This window comes from Canis lupus, chromosome 19 (genome assembly GCF_003254725.2).
Source record: "Canis lupus dingo isolate Sandy chromosome 19, ASM325472v2, whole genome shotgun sequence".
Taxonomy (NCBI): domain Eukaryota; kingdom Metazoa; phylum Chordata; class Mammalia; order Carnivora; family Canidae; genus Canis; species Canis lupus.
In genome coordinates this window covers 45,967,174-45,985,104 of record NC_064261.1, presented here as the reverse complement: position 1 = coordinate 45,985,104, position 17,931 = coordinate 45,967,174, and the positions used below count along the sequence as shown (strand labels likewise).

The window sequence follows — 17,931 nt, the reverse complement described above, 5'->3', positions numbered from 1 at the left end:
TACAAAATAATGAAGCATTTGCTTTTTCCTGTAAACTAAAAATTATTTATCCTATTATCAGATAGTTTGCCGAATTCCCACAGAGTACATTTTTGTGGTAAACAGGACCATCACATTTTTAAAACTGGTTGTTTCTAACGTCCAATTAAAACGTACTTTTAACAAAAGAGAGCTAGTTTGCCAAACATACTTCACTGTTATTACAGTGAGATATATAATAGTTTATAAGACAAAAGAGCTGGAAAGCCAAACACAAAAACCTAAATAGCTCTGGGATTTATTCACACACACTGAGATACAAGATAATTAATACAGATAGGTATTATCTGATGGAGAACACATGCAAAATTAAGATATCCACTACACAGTCATAATCTGATCTAATTCTTAGTAATGAGGGCTTGAGCACTTAGAAATAGACCGAGACAAAGCATACATTGGGTACTTAAGAACCCAGAGTATAATAACAACAATAATACTTTCATATTTTTAGTTCTTACAATGCCTCTTAAAAGCAATTAGGCCTGTATAATAGGAAAATCTCCTAACTATCACTGATCAAAATGGGTTTTGGGCCTTTGTTTGTAAAGCTGTATGAAGTGTTAAGAGAAAATGTATAATACAAATCCTATATTTCATATCCAAAGAGGTGCTTCTGTTATAGTTCCATGTTACAAGAGACAGCAAGTAAAATAACTAATTTACAGATAGATTTCAGGATAAGTTCACTCGAGGGGAGGCCACTAGAGATAAGTGTGTAATTTAGGATTTTATATTTCATCACAGTCATCTAGTCGAGAAAAACATCGTGTTGCATTTAACAGATGGATTTCTCCATTTGATGTGCAATGTTGGTAAACAGTTGGTTAGAGGATGTATCTCTGGTCTTTGTAAGGTGGACAGTGTCTGAAGTCACGGGACAGTGAGACCAATGTCATTCTACATTTCGAGCACCAAAAAAATTTGTCAAAGACTTACGAGATAGATATGAATATGATAACCTTATGTTGCATACAGTGGCATATGTCTTCTCCGACAATATGAAAATCTTCTGGAAATATGTAAAAGAAATACTGCCAGTTTTCTATATTTGTTTCTTTGCATTATGCTATGAATTTTTACTGTTATTTCTAAAACAAAATATTATCTGAGATATCTAATCTAATACTATGCTTAACTCCCTGTTAGCTATTTACATGCATCTTTTCTGAGAACCACGTATTTCCAAAAATATTTTAGGAGGGAAAGTGAAAGGAGAAAAGGAAGGAAAGTAATTTCATAAAGAGAGCAGAATTCATAGAGAGGCATTTGAAAGAACGTAATGAGAAGAAAAAAGAATTCATACGTTTGTTGCCACAGAACAAAAAGCAAAGAAATTGGTAAGGCCGGAAGGGAAGGAGACTTTCTAATGAAGGTTAGACTTCTTATTTTAGCTTAGCAATTGTATTCTGATTAAAATAATTGTAGATTCCTTGAGAATTTTAGTTCTCCGAACAATATAGTGTTCATTTTGGATCACCTAAAATTTTTCTTACATAGAAGGCAATGAACCAGTTATGTTAGGCTCAATTAATGTAGACATGCACTTGACCCTGTGCTACCTACTTTCTCACCTTCAGTAGCATATTCACACTTGGATCAATTCTTGGTAAATAACCCTTCACTGACTTGAATAATTTATCTGCCACCATGCACAAAAATTATCTCATCTTAGAACACTCCAAATTCAACCAAGCACATCATGAAATGCTTTCCTCACCTGCTACTGAACTTTCTGAAGGAGACGGTCAGTCTATTTAATGTGTGTTCATGTGTACACAGGTATATCTGAGAATGATGTAAATATTAAAGTTTCAGAACATTAACAGAATTGTTTATTTCATCTATAACTACTTCAGGCACTAAAGAATCAAGGGTTCCTAACACTAAAGCACCACAAATCAGTCTGATTTTTAGCATATTTTTAAAGAAAAATATACTCATCTGACCTATCTCTTTTGGTTCAAATTGCATTTCTGAAACCAATACCTGTTCTTCTAAGATATTTCTATATCATCAGCATTCCATAAGAAAATTTAAAAAATAATTAAGTAAACTGAAATTCTTTCGAGTTGCTTTCCTTTGTTTTTTTTTTTCTTCTAAGAGTTTTTTATTTGTTTTTCTTTTTTCTTTTTTTTTTTTTTTTTTTTAATTACTGTTGAAACATCAAGAACTACAAGTATGCAGGCAAAAGTTTTTAAAAACTTCCTGAAAGCAGGCAGCCTGGGTGGCTCAGTGGTTTAGTGCTGCCTTCAGCCCAGGGTCTGACCCTGGAGACCTGGGATCGAGTCCCACGTTGGGCTCCCTGCATGGAACCTGCTTCTCCCTCTGCCTATGTCTGTGCCTCTCTCTCTCTCTCTCTCTCGCTCTCAAATAAATAAAATCTTAAAAAAAAAAAAAAAAAACTTCCTGAAAGTTTATCAGGATTTGAAAGAATCTTTACTTTTGAAGATCATCTACAACTCACTGCAATAAATGTCAAGATTTGAATCACTTCATCCAAGATGAGTATGAGCCAGGGTTCTCATCTGAAGAAGAGTGTGTGCATTCCTGCTTGTTTTATTTTATTTACTGAACATAATTTTTTGCTTTACCAGTAGATGTAACCTAGTTAAATGCAAGCACTGCTTTCTTACCTCAATGCCTGGCAAGTTAACATTTATTGAGTCCTTATTATGTTCTAGTACTTCTAAATGTGTGACTTGCATTTTTTCACATATTCTTCACAGTAAGCAATAAAATTTTACTTTAATTGTCCATATTTATCAATGAGGAAACTAACATCCAAAGAGATGAACTAACTCACCTAAAGTCTCATAGATAGGAATTAAGACAAAATCTTAACCTTCTCTTAGAAAAAAGAAGAAGAAGAAGAAGAAGAAAGAGAAGAAGAAGAAGAAGAAAGAAGAAGAAAGAAGAAGAAGAAAGAAGAAGAGAAGAAGAAGAAGAAGAAAGAGAAGAAGAAGAGGAAGAAGAAGAGAAGAAGAAGAAGAAAGAAGGAAGAAGAAGAAGAAAGAAGAAAGAAGAAGAAAGAAGAAGAAGAAGAAGAAGAGAAGAAAGAAGAAGAAGAAGAAGAGAAGAAGATTAAAATCTTTGTTACAGATTACATTGGGAAACTGTCTACATTATCCACTCCCTGTAAATCAAATATAGGAAGCCCATGTTCATTACCAACATTCCTCTGCATCTTTCTGATTTTAATTTAATTTCAAATATTTTGCCAAGAGAAGATGACAGGGCCCCAAGCTGCTGAGTGTTTAATAAGAGGATTTGTGATGGATCTCCTAACTGCCATCCATGTTCTGTATAATTAATTAAGCAGATGCAAATGTTACTGTAGATTTGCAGTCAGGCTAAGTCTGAGAACTTTTCACTCTGTCTCTCAAGTAGTACATTCCTATGGCCTCCAGAGGTGGCTAGTGCATGCTTGAGGATTCCTAACTGGAGACAGCTTCTAGGGATTATTACTTCTTGGAGGGCCAACCACAAGTTTCATAAAGCAAATTTATGTCCACATTACAACATTTTATAAGCTGAAATGCATGTATCCAGCCCTATGCGATTTTTACATACCCAGGGAGAAGTAGGCTTAATAATAATACTAATAATATTCTTCAGCAATTCTATTTCTAGCATCTTGATAATGACATTAATTATCAGAGAAAGTTATTCCACATTTTGCAGAATTGTTGGCTCTATATAAAATGTTTTATTAACAGTTTTTCTTCTCATCTGAAATTGAAATTCTTTTCAGTGTCTATGAAAAAATACAGTTGCTCATTGTCTCCTCCTCCTCCTCCTAACCACTCTATCAATTTGTACACAAAATAATTTTTATTATCCTTCTGTTACTTCTTTTTTTGGGAAATTTTATGGGGGAAATAAAGGCTGTGGTTTTAAGAACCTGGAAGATTCAATCATTTCCCCAAATATACATGTGTCTGTTTATGACACAGTAGGTAGCTTGCAAGTAGCAAAAATAAATTTGACTTCTGTTGCTTTTTACTGTACTTACCACGTAATTATTTTAATTATTTCATGATCTATGCAGCATCTACTTCCAAGGAAGATTTAAGGTTTCTTGGGTTACAAAGTGAGGAAGAATGATAAAAAATAACAATAGGGTACAATGTATACAGATGGGAAACAAATAAAAACTGTTACAAGTTTTTGCTACTTCCAATTCAATCAAATTTCCTCAGAATTTCCTAGGGACCCAGGTAAAAAGGGAACCTGCGTGGGATTTGCAACAAACATACACACAAACAAACATAAACACAAATATATGTAAAAACACTTTCTAAAATAATCTATTCCTAATAAAACAAACAGAAATATTATTCATTTTTTAACTTGACCTAAGAACCTAATTTCTCTAATATACACAATTTTTAAAAATGAAGAAATTTGGAGGATAATAGTTACTGGAATTTTTCTTAAAGAGTACCAAGTTTTTAAAATAGTTTCTGATACACTTTTGTAGACGCTGTCAATTCACATCCTTTGTCAACAAAAAATAGCAGAAATATTTCTCCTGATAAAATATGAATTATAAAGAACAAAACAGGCATTTAATAAAATCACAAACTAAAAATCCCCTTCATTCACTGACAATATTTCAAATGAAATATTACAATGTATTTATCATAAATGGCTTGAGATTCTGGAAAGACTATCATCTACCTACCTTAAATAAATTATTTATTACATATGCATATTGTTACTTATGATATATATAATAAACAAAATGTATATTGTTTCTTGGGCTTCATTTCCACAAGTGACTGTACTCATTTCAATGAGTAATTGTTATCTTTTATATCCCATATCATCAGGATCAAAAGTTTGTAATTTCATTAATACAGTATTCAGTACAAACCCACAAAAAACAATGAAGTTTACCCACTCCATGTGTGATAACTTTGTATGGTATTTCAAAGACACAGAAAAATCCCAAAAGCTAGAGTAGATAAATATATATATATATTTTTATTTTTTTACTAAATTCATTCCTTTTACTTCTCTAAATAAATCTGACTAGTAGGTTTTTCTTTTTTTCATTTTCCTTAGTAGTTATAATGAGAGATGTCTCATTTGAAATTTCAGTAATTGTTGTGATGTATTTGCCAGGCAAACAAAATACTTGCATATTTAATAAGTTGTGATAGAGCTATAAACTTTTAAATGGTCAAAGGAAATATTTTTGCAGGGTTTATTGGCTTCATAAATATATCTCACAAAATAATATCACCTTCCCACTTCCCTGGCCTGTATATAAACATCCTAACTCCTCTTTTAGAGGATGATAAATATTAAGCACAAAATAACAGGATTAGAATGCAGTTTATGTTCTGAAAGCAAACCTAGTAAAGAAAAGAACAACCCACAGCTAAGGAAAACATACATGCTCAGGTCAAATTAATCCAGGATGTCTTCAGGTTTTTGACTTATATGTTAGACATTTGAATGAATATAATTGGCTCCTAAAAATGAACACAAATGGAAGCATTATCAAACAGCTATTTAACACACTTTTAAATACAACTGAGGATGCTTCAGCTGGTAGCTTCCTCCAACAGAACGCACACTGCTTAGGTAATGCTGACACCTGATCAAGTGCTCCATGTTCCCAAGAGCCTGACTGGGCTGGTGGGAGATGGTAGGTTTTTGTCTTTATCGGCCCTGGCTGTCCAATATTCTGGGCCTGGGTCCCAGCCTCAGGCATTCAGAGTTGTGCAGATTCACCCTGGAGCTCCTTGGGAGGGTCTGGATTCAGACCTGCACATTCAGCCTGGCTTCACGTGCTGCCCTGCAAAAAATGTGCTTCCAGGCTGCCAAGTGCTTGCTCCTCTCTTTAGCAATGGTGCTATTTCTGGTCTGTAGAGATTTTTGTATTATTTTATTATTATTATTTTGTTATCTTTAGTGTTCCTATATGTTTGTTAATCTAATGTTTTTCCTATTATCTCTCTGTGTTTGAAACAGAAGGGATCACTTTCAGTATGTACTTAAATCTGTTATTTTAAATGAGAAGTCAATATTCTGATCCTGTAATATAACCTCATAAAACAAACTTATATGGTATAATGATTACTCAGTATTAGCTAGCAAGAAGTGGAACTTGCTTTTGCTTCCAATCCTTCTATTTTCTTCTTTCTATTCTTCTTTTCCTTTCTATTCTTTCTGAATAGGTAACACATCCATACAGTTCGTAAACTAAAAATAAATTTTCCTTAAAAGTCTAGTAATTTGGGTTGTATCACACATGAGTGTTTTTCACTGTGCACGTCATGAGGCTTGTTGCAAAGTGACCCTGCTGAGCCATTGTACTGGGAAAACTCATACTTTAGGTTATCCAAATATCAGAGAGAAGACTTTTATAGTTTCCTGCATAAGTTAGAACAGAGTAGATAAACACTTATTTAATTCTTTTGTTCTCCCTAAGAAATATATTATAGACTAAAGTGTGTCCTGGTTGTCCTAACTCCCAATGTGACTATATTTGGAGAGAGTCTATAGAAGGTAATAAAGGTTAAATGAAATCATAAGGTGAGGTCTTTATCTAATAGGACTAATGTCCTTCTAAGAAGAGAGACATCAGAGTTCTCTTTGACTCTGAGTATGCACAGAGAAAAGGCCAGGTGGACACTCAACCCAGGAAGAGAGTCCATCCAGAAAACAACACTTGGATCTTGGACTTCTGGCCTCCATCCAGAACTGTGAGAAAACATCCATTGTTGAAGTCACCCAGACTGTGGTATTCTGTTATGACAGCCTAAGCAGACTAATATAGTTTTCATATCCTCCCTTGAGAGCCTTCTTCTCCCTTCTCCAGAGACTCACCAGGTTGTCTGGGGAGAAGGATTCACCTGGCAGCATGGAATGGGCAAAGGGACCTGGCATTCTAACTAATTTTTATTTTATTCATTTATTATCTTTTTAAAATATTTTATTTCTTCATTTGAGCAAGAGAGAGTAAGAGAGAGACAGCATGAATGAGGGGAGGAGTAGAGGGAAAGGGAGAAGCAAACTCCCCTCTGAGAAGGGAGCCCAAAGCAGGGCTCAGTCCTGAGACTTCAAGATTCTGACCTGAGCAAAAGGTGGGTGCTCAACCAACTGAGCCACCCAGGTGCCCCCTAACTGAATTTTAAACAGACTTTCAACACATCTCTTTTTATTCCTATTTTACTCCCACTTGTAGAGACGCTTATTGTAATTCCCAAATTTTTGAAGGATACATGGTGTAAAGCAGGTGGCTTTCCATTTTTTGCCATTGGGAGATTAAGATTTGGTTTGTGCTTTTTAAAAAGATTTTATTATTATTATTTTTAACAAAGACAGTTACCACTTGTCCACTTGCTAGTCAATTCCCAAAATATTGCTATCATCTCTTTCACTATTCTATTTCTTCTTTGAGATTCACGTTTTTTTTTTTTAATTTTTATTTTTTAAATTCCACTAAGTGTTGTTTAGTGAGAATTCAGAAAAAAAGAATACTTAAATGCTTGTGTTCTGGCCTCCATCATTAACTTGAAATCACTTCCCCTTTGAAGCACTAATCCCAAAGGTCGGTTGGTTGGTTTTGTATTTCTTTGTGTTATATGGTTATGTGTCTATATTAATATAATTTTTTTTTGGTATCCTCCTGTAATGGGAGTCCCTTAAGGATACCCCATGGGATACAGATGGTGAAGATTTTTACTCAATATTTTACTTCCTCACCACAAGTCTTGACAGATACACAGCAGAGGTTCAATAATCATTTCTGAATAAACAAGGTAGTCCTCAGGTTTTTAAGTTTGTTAATTGGTATAATTCTTTCTGGATGTAAGTCCTACTGTCCTCACTGTAATTCCACTTTCTCCCAGCTCATACTGATTTTTGTCTTCTGATCACTGACAAAGACGCAATTGGGACGAAGCAATAAAGATATTTTTAGACTTGCCTATAAAGGGATGAGATTTGAAAAGGCATTATTAAACTTGGGATCTCCCTAAATCCTCTAAATATTTCCAAGTAACACCACTCCAGTTGCTTAAATATCATTATTTTTATTTTTCAATTCCCTAAATATCATTAAAGATTTCAAGGAATGCTCAACATTCAACCCGATTAAATATTTTTTTCAAAATGTTAACACATTTGCCATCTACAACTATCTTGAGTACTACCCAGAGTACATAACTCACTTTAGGAAACACATTATAAAACAACCATATTATTTCCAACAATTCTTGGCTTAATTTTAAATTAGTCACAGTGGATTAAATTGAAATGAGCCAAAACCTGATTGGTGTTTTAGGCTTTTAGCATGTAAAGGTTAATGTTTATTTTATCATATAATGAAGTGTTAGAAAATTCATTCATTCATTCATTCATTCATTCATTTAGGTAGATTTTTATGAAATTAGCTTAATTATAAATAAATTCAATGCATGTGCTTTTTAATGGGGAGTAAATATTAGTCTTAAAACATACATGGAAACATAATTAAATATTATATATTTTATTTATTTATTTTATTATTTTATTAAATATTATTTATTTTATTTTTGTACCAAATACCCAATTATGCTCTCTATAGCCTTCAAGTCTCAATTAATGGTATGCTCACTCTTCACTGTTATGGGTTAAAATAGAAAACCAGGATGTTCTTCAATAAGACTTTAGACTTTATAATCTACTTTTATATCTAAATGATAATGCCTTCATGATTCTTTTGGGAAAAATCCATTTTGTACTTACCTACAATGTCATTCATTAGGCCTAAAATAGTCTCATCTCCTGTAATCCAAGGACGTTTTCCTACTTCATGACCATAGACTCCCCTGAAATTGAAAAGGGACATAAACACTATTAGGTTTGTGTGTGTATCTGTGTGTGTGTAAATTTTCATGTATCAGCATTAGCAACTGGACATTTTTAAATGAGTTTTGTAATATTTTAGTAATTTCATTGAAGTGAGAGAGCTAGGTTCTTATCTCACAGAGTCAAAGGATGAATCTTGAGGACAAAGAAGAGTGAGTTTAAAGTGAGAGAAATTTATGAAGCAGGGATACAGAAAAAGCCCTCAGGAGTGAGAAGGGTCCCAACGGGGTTACCACTGAGGGCTTTGGGGGTTGGTCTTTTGGAAGAAACTTAAATCTTTTTGACTTCTCTATTGGCAGCACCATTGATCAAGGACTAGTGATAACATCTTTAATACCTTACTTGTTTTTAGGGTTTGGTTATTTTCTGTTGACCAGAGGAGACTGTCATAAATAAAATTTCCCCCTTGGACACCTAGGGCCCATCTAGAGTGTTTCCTTATCTCTGGCTTCCTTACACTTCTGCATTTGGGGGATTTCTGTGAGCCTGATCACATAGCCCTTTCTCCTTCCTACCTGTGCCTGTCCCTTACTCATTCCTCCCCGTGGAATAGTAACCCTAACTGCCCTTAGGGAATGGTATGATAATCTGTCTGGCAGCTTCCTGCTAAAATGGGTCAGTGGGCTTTGTGGCAGTTAGAATCTATCCAGAGGTCAGTCCAAGGCCGCACGATATCCCTCCGGGGGTCATGATGAACAGCAAATGGTGCATGCATCAGCACATGCAAAAGGATAAATATAAAACAAGTATTAGGCCGAAAATTATGAACATATCCCTTAGATAAGATCCCCAATGACCAATTCTGTCAAATAGATCAGTGGATATCCGGATCCTATTTGATCAAAAATGTCCCCTATTAATTGGGACACCTTGTGGGAGTTAACTGTAACGTTAAAACAGCACGTGTGAGGAAACTCCTCACACCCTAAATGGAATAGCAATAATAGTCAATAGTGGTACAGTTCGTGAGATGTCCTTCTCTGACTTCACTTAATTCTTGGTTGAATGTATCTAGTGCCTGGGAAGTCTCATTTAGAGTCCTGCTCAGCAACCATACCGTTTAGCTTATTTTATGTTGCAGTCCTATCATAAGTCTTGGATGTCCCATAGTGAGGCCCTTTTTTACCAGGAGGTCTGTTGTATGCTTGGCTAAAGCCTTTGTTTGCAATTTTACCTCAGTGGAGGTGGCTTCTAGAATAAATATTGAATTTGGGACAAACTGGATTAGTCAGGGCTAGAATAGGGGACCACAGAATCAGACTCACAGAAATCCCCAAAATGCTGAGGTATAAGGAAACTAGAGATAAAGGAACAAGCCAGACCACCCTGCCCTAGGTGTGGGCAGGGAGGGCGTCTTTTTTATGACAGTAATCTGTGACCAACAAAGAATAATCAGACCCCAAAGAAGTGAGCCATTAAAGATGTTATCAATAGTCCTTACTCAATGGTGGTATCAATAGATAATGTTAAAAGGATTTGGGTTCCCTGATTAGGTTCTCAATAAAAGACCAACACTACAAGCCCTCAGTAGCAACCCTGTCAGGACCCCTCTCACTCCTGAGAGCTTTCTCTGTATATTTATTTAATAAACTTCTATCCCTTTACTTACTCTCCTGTGTCCGGGAGATTCATTCTTCGACTCTGTGAGACAAGGACCAAGCTCTCCCGTATCAATATGACTAAGAGATAAAACCATCAAGAAGCCCTCTTTGTGGGATGCCTGGATGGTTCAGTAGTTGAGCATCTGCCTTTGGCTCAAAGGGTGACCCCGGGGTCCCGGGATCAAGTCCCACATAGGGCTCCTAGCATGGAGCCTGCTTCTCCCTCTGCCTGTGTCTCTGCCTCTCTCTCTCTCTCTCTCTCTCTCTCTCATGAATAAATAAATAAAATCTTAAAGAAGCCTTCTTTGTTTGAGGTCCAGCCTTAACAATATCCTAAATATAAGGAATCACTCACAAGTGGGAGAAAACTTGTCTCAAGAGATAAAGGCATCCCTAAGTGCATCATCCCATTCAATTATAAAGAAGTGTGGCCATCCATTCTCCTTAAGTCCATAGTCAACCCCATACAGTGGGGTATGCTGTGGCTTTAAAGGAACAATTTTGTCATCCAGCCATGCAGAATTGGTCAAGGTGCTAGTTGAGGAATTAATCCCATTTTCTAGTTGTTTGTTTACACATGAGCTATTGTGGCAATTTCTCTGAAGTTGATCTCAGGTCTAGCTTAGGCAAACAACATTTAAAGACAATCAGAACTAGAATTAAACATCTGCAAAGGTGTGTTATTGAGACAATTTTTCTTCCTAAAATCACCCATATTTTATTTTTTTTAAGATTTTATTTATTTATTCATGAGACACAGAGAGGCAGAGACATAGGTAGAGGGAGAAGCAGGCTCCATTCAAGGAGCCCGATGAGGGAATCCAGGGTCACGCCCTGAGCCAAAGGCAGACGCTCAACTGCTGAGCCACCCAGGCGTCCCAAATCATGTGTATTTCATTTTATTTTTTTAAGATTGAACAAATAAATAAATAAATATTTATTTATTCATGAGAGACACAGAGAGAGACACAGAGACACAGGCAGAGGAAAAAGCAGGCTCCTTGAAGGGGGCCTGACATGGGACTCGATCCCGGGTCTCCAGGATCAGGCCCTGGACTGAAGGCAGTGCCAAACCACTGAGCCACCCAGGCTGCCCTCAAATCACCTGTATTTTAAATCCAAATAGCCAACTCAAGACTAATTTGTTTGCAAAAACAATCCAATTTTGACAAACGTGGCCTAATTATTTACATAAGCTCAGCAAGAATAATGATTATCATATAGACCTTTTAAAATCTGCTTTGCTGGAACTTTTTATAAAGAATCTCTAGGTTGAACTTTTAGTAGCCTCTCCACACCAAGCCAAGTACTTGCCATCAGATGAGCCTGTAATACCTGTGGATGTGGGCAGATTTCTCTTGATGAAGTCCGTAATATACCTTGAGGTTCCTGCACTTGCCAGGAAGTGACATTCTTTACTCATCTAGTAAGGCTGCTGGGAACTCTGTAAGCAAGGTATCAGACCACCATTTCCAAGGGGCTTTATGGCTCCAAGTTTCATAAAGTTAACCTTCGTTAACTCTGCTCATATCTGAGTCTATGCATGTCTCTCACATATGACATTATAGTCAAAGTCTTGGTAAAATAACCAATGTTTCCAATGGTGTCTTGTTTCAAGGAGAACAGATTCTTTCTTTTAGATTTTATTTATTTTTTAGCGAGAGAAGCCTTCTCACTAAAGCGAGGGAGGGAGCACAAGCAGAGGGAACTGCAGGCGAAGGAGAGGGCTGAGCAAGGAGCCCGACATGGGACTGGATCCCAGGGTCCCGGGATCATGACCAGAGGTGAAGGCAGATGCTTAACCAACTGAGCCACTCAAGTGCCCAGGAAAATAGATTCTTATTGAGCTTATGCAAATGACTATGATTGCCATGGAAGGAAGAACACTTACTAAGACCTTTTGAATTTCAGAGGGTCAGGTAGAGAGAAAAGTTAAATGCTCAGTTTGTTCACAAATGAATACTTTATCACATCTCTGTAAGTCACGGATACCTTAAGAGAAAGTTTCCTGAATCTGAGAGAGCAAACATTAGAGAACCAGCAGAGTTTCAAACGAGAGTCACAAAACTATAAAATGAGTCTTTTTAGTTCAATTAATCCCACAGTGCTATGCTGGTTTAATTTGACTGCAACTTGAGTTTAGGAAGTTCTTACCCATTTCAGTTTTGATCTTAAAGATCTCAAAAATGTGTATTTGTCCTAAAGTCCTTTTTATGAACCTCCTTGAAGATGAAACTCATTTTGCAAGACAATAAGAACAATTATAAGTGACAAAAAACTCAGAAATGGACATTTCTGTTAATGACCAGATGAGATGACAATTTACAATATAGCTGACAAGGAAATCAGGTTATTTCTAACACTTCAATGATCAAAATATCAAGTGATGACATTGTATTAAAACATATTGAAACTTCAGGAATTGCATATCATCTAGAATAGTTAGAGCATTTACAAAAATGTAAGTTATCATTTAACAGTGCCTCCAGAGTAACTTAACATATCAAATAAAAAGACCTAATGAGTCATTTACAATTTAAATCTTGAGAAGTTTGTTAAAACCTTAGAAAGTTTTAAACACTTGCCTAGATAGAATTACAGATCTTTACAAAACTTAACCTATTTAACCAAAGTGACAATAAGAGATTCCAAAAAAAAAAAAAATAAAAAAAAAAATAAGAGATTCCAAAGGCAAAAAGATAGGCTTACGTAGTTGTTGGCAAAATTTAGCTCCTTTAACACTGAGAAGTTTTAACTACGTGATCAAAGACCTGATAAAGACAAAACATAAAAACTAGTTCTCTGGGCAGACAACAGAGAAAGTGCCTTTGTTTACATTTTCTTATCAAGAGCAGACCAACAATCCAAAACAACTTGTCTTTTGAATAGAAAGAAAAGTATAATTCTAATCTTATATCCATGTACTTTGAAAATCCCTTAATTTAAACTTAGTCCATTCTGACCACATGTAAAATTCCTTTCCAAAGATTTCCCTACCACAAACCTTCTGCAGCTGAGTAAGGGACAAATGGGGCTAGGAGAGAAATAGATATGGGGCTATGGGATCACGCTCACAGAAATCCCCAAAATACTAAGGTGTAAGGAAACCAGAGATAAGAGAACAAACCAGACCACACCCCACTGCCCTAGGTGTAGGCGGGGAAGGTGTCCTTTTGATGACAGCCATCTGTGACCAACAAAGAATAACCAGACCCTAAAAAGAAGTAAGCCATTAAAGATTTGAGTAAGGACTGGCGATAACATTAAGACATCACAAGAATGATAAGGCCACAAGCTCCCTGGTCAGTTCTAAATAAGACTGTTGGTGGAGGCCCACATTGGCAACCCTATTAGGACCCTCACGCTCCTGAGAGACTTTTCTGTATTCTCACTTAATAAAACGCCGTCGTTTTATTCACTCTATTTCGTCCACAAGATTCATTCTTTGACTCCATGAGACAAGAACCTGGCTCTCCTGCTTCACAGCTTTCCTTTACATTAAGCTGCTGCTGATCCAAGCTATCTCTCCAAACAACCAGTCTTGTTTAGGGCAAAATTATTATTTTTTGCCTTCAACAAAAATGTATTTTCATTCCTTGGATTTTTCTTGCATATATGTTGCTTCCCTTATTTTATCAGTCTTAATTACATTTAGCAGAACTTCAACTCTTAGAAACCTTAGTCTCCCAGGAAGACTAAGTAGTAATCAGTTGTGAATTGTCACACCAGAATTCTTCAGATGGCAAATTTATGAGTCAGTTAAGTACAGAACATGTTAAACAACAGATTTAGTTTCTCTGCAATAACTCAAAAAGCACAAACCTAAATCCAGTAATCAATGCTGTAGCACTTTAACCTATTTGGAAAAGACCTAGATGTCCAATGAATTGAATCCTACTTACCATCCAAGCAAGACTTTAAAGTTTCAGTTTAATGAAGACTTTGAAAGCTATCTTAACAATTACTCATGAGAACTTCGAGACAATCATCATTTTAAAACATCTTTTTGCTAACAAATTACAGTGGAGATCACCCGAGCTTATTTGATCTTTAGCAAACCTCGATAGAATTAAAGTTTCATATTTAACGCTGATAACTTTAAAGACATTAAACCACCAAACTTAACTTAGTTTAAATATCGAATTATGTTCCACTTGGGTCCACTTTTAGAAGTCAATCAGTTTGTTCCACATTGTCAATTTTTACCTGACACACTGGTGGGGAAATCTGAAGTGACTGGTGTATGGAGACTGCACCCGAGGTGGCGGTGGCGTAGAAGCAGGAGGAGCAGAGTGGGGGATAGAAGAGGCAAAATGCAGCCAAACAGAGAAAAACGTTCCTGGTTCTAACACTCATCCACTGCAAAGACCATGTTTTTCCACCAAGTGGAATTAGGCAGTCTTCAGAGAAGACAGGGAACTTTCTAGAAATTAAGGGAGTTTCAACAGCTGCTAGGGAATATTCCTTGAAGTCCCCATTCTGATATAGACTAACCATAGTTGGGCTCCAATTATAGCCATTAACATGGGAAATGAATGAGGGAGAAGCCCTCACCCCTCACCTTGTCCATTACAAAGAACAAAGACAGGTTGAGAAAATCAGCATCCCCCTTGCTAGGCATGCCTGTGTTTCTTCCAGGGCCCTGGGTTTACTCAGAAGAGGCCTCATTATCATCCAGTTTGTCAGGAGGGAGTTTACCAGCTAGACACGTTTGGGGAAACATTCTGTAAGAGGCCTCTAGGTCTGGGTCCTGATTTAGAGACCCCAAAGCCTGGATGGACATAAGGTACTTCTGTCTGCCCTGTTTCCTGCAGAAGAGATCTAACTGGTAAATCTCATCGAGCCATGCAGTGTCACAGGAGATCAGTCCTTTTCTAAATTTTGTAATCCAAATTGTTTCCAGAGGGTTAAAAGGCATCCCAAGGAAGAGTTTTAGGGAACTGAAAAAGAGACCTCGCTTTGCCATGAAGATCATATTCTTATTTTACCTTGCCTTGATGAACCCGCTATTTTTAACGCATGGAAAACACCAGAAAAGTTTTACATGGGGAAATTATCCAATTTTGCGGTACCCAGTCCAGGAGTCCTCACAGAGAATGGTTTGTTTCTCATTTCACAATCCTGGTAGGAGTCAGTTGCCCCTTACCTACTACAGAGAGGTGACTATGCAGGTGTCCCTGCATCTCACTCCCCTGTGAATCAAGGCACCTCCTGGTTTCCCTTCCTAAGGTGAAAGAGTGGCCTAACATCTTGGGTTGAGGAGGGATTGGGCCGGGGGAGTAGCCACTCTTACTCATCATCACCCTGACCCTCCTTGTCTCTTGGATTTTCCAAAAAATCCGGGGGCGGGGTGTGACCTCCACCCCCCCCCCCCCCCAGGGCCGGTCTCTATCCTTTTATGCACGTAGGAGACCTCTACGTCACTAATGGTAACCAAAGGGCAGGTTCAGAGGCTGTGCACTCCCCAGATGAACCTTAAAAGAAGCAGGAAATCTTTCCAATGACTTCATTCTTCAGAGCTCTCTTGATTTGAGCTCTCATCGTTTGGTCCTGTAAATTCGCTCACATTCCTAGCCCTGATCAGTCCAAACAATTATAAGCAAATTGCAATTATGCTTCCTTGCCTTACCCCTGGGCTTTTTTCTGCCCACATACCTAAGCTCCCATATGCAAGCATGGCCCTGTTGAGGGGTGCAGACCCACTCATCATAATTTCGTATTTTTGTTGTTGGAACAAGAAAGCCACAACTATATGACCCATTAAAGTCCCTGGGTGGCGCAGCGGTTTGGCGCCTGCCTTTGGCCCAGGGCGCGATCCTGGAGACCCGGGATCGAATCCCACGTCGGGCTCCCGTGCATGGAGCCTGCTTCTCCCTCTGCCTGTGTCTCTGCCTCTCTCTCTCTGTGTGTGACTATCATAAAAAAATAAAAAAAAAAAAAATAGAAATGGGTATGCTTTAAAAAAAAAAAAAAAAGTCCCAGGTGCTAATGCCACCAGTCAAAGAATTGGCTGAGGCTTTGTTAATTCCCTCCTTAATGCCACAAGTATTCTAAAGGGAATAAATAGTCCAGGAAACGCTGGGCTCCCTCCAACTTATCATATAAAGAAATAGCTCCACCCCTGCTTTCCGATAACTTGGGTTTTAATTCCTGGCTGTGATTAAGCCTAAATTGTGCCTAACAGAATAACATATGTCTTACCAGGCAGCAAAAATAAAAGATTTTCCTCCTGAACTAAGTTCTCACAAAAGACACTTTCAAATGAAAAAGTCTTATATTTATGTGGGCAACGTTCTTCCTGAAATGAATCCCTGATTAAAAGGGCATACTGGTCCTCGGAGATTGGAAGGGCCCTACTATAGGTAAATCCCTGAGTCGAGAGAAAGCCATTTAAAAAAAGTCAATGAACAGACAATATATCTGGGTAGGGTTAGGCCAACATTCCCTTCTTTTTGGGAAGGCCAATTGACCAAACCCTCTTCCAGAAACCTGTCTCCTGAGACAGATGGCCACACTATCGCCTTTAACTGGCTAAGAGGTGCCTGGTTGTTCTATTTGTTAAAAGAAGAGGTTATCCAAGGGTGAGACCTCTCACATGATAGAAAGAAAGAAAGAAAGAAAGAAGAAAGAAAGAAAGAAAGAAAGAAAAGAAAGAAAGAAGGAAGAAGGAAGGAAAGGAAGGAAGGAAGGAAGGAAGGAAGGAAGGAAGGAAGGAAGGAAGGAAGGAAGGAAGGAAGGAAGGAAGGAGGAAGGAAGGAAGAAGGAAGAAAGAAAGAAAGAAAGAAAGAAAGAAAGAACGAAGAAAGAAGAATGAAAGAGAGTCCCCTTTTACTCAGCCTTCCATGGGAGTGATCTTGGGTTTCAGGACCAAAATGAAGTGGGAGAGCCAGGTTCTTGTCTCACCAAGAAAGATGAATCTCACACAGGAAAGCCAGTAAAGTGATAGAGAAGTTGATGAGGCAGGGATACAAAAAAAGAGTCCCAACAGGGTTGCCACTGATGAGGGCCTTTAGGGTTGGTCTTTATCGAAAGCTAACCAGAGAACTTAAATCTTTTTGACTTCTCTACTGGTGGCACCATTGATCAAGGACTAGTGATAAGCTTACTTCTCTTCTGTTGACCACAGGAGACTGTCATAAATAAGACTCCCCCTGGGACACCTAGGGCAGGGTGGTCTGGAGTGTTCCCTTATTGATGGTTTCCTTACACCTTCACATTTTGGGAATTTCTGTGAGGCTGATCTCATAGCCCCCTACCTCTCTCTCTCCCTATCTAGCCCCTCCTGTGTCTTAATATAAAATCATGCTTCTTTAAACCAAAAGTAATACTTGAAAACTCTATTTTTTTTTGAAAACTATTTTTTTAAACTTCCAAGACTAAACAGTCCACTTGTATACCTGTAACACATAGTAGTATCGCTACT

General features: G+C 37.4%; 1 protein-coding gene across 1 annotated transcript in view; it reads right to left on the bottom strand.

The window, feature by feature from the left end:
• Nucleotides 1-17,931, bottom strand: part of KYNU (kynureninase) — a 128,571-nt gene that overhangs the window by 64,831 nt on the left and 45,809 nt on the right. The window contains exon 4 of the mRNA XM_025431153.3: nucleotides 8,785-8,867. Coding sequence (XP_025286938.1) covers nucleotides 8,785-8,867 — 83 coding nt within the window. The remainder of the gene's footprint in view (nucleotides 1-8,784; nucleotides 8,868-17,931) is intronic.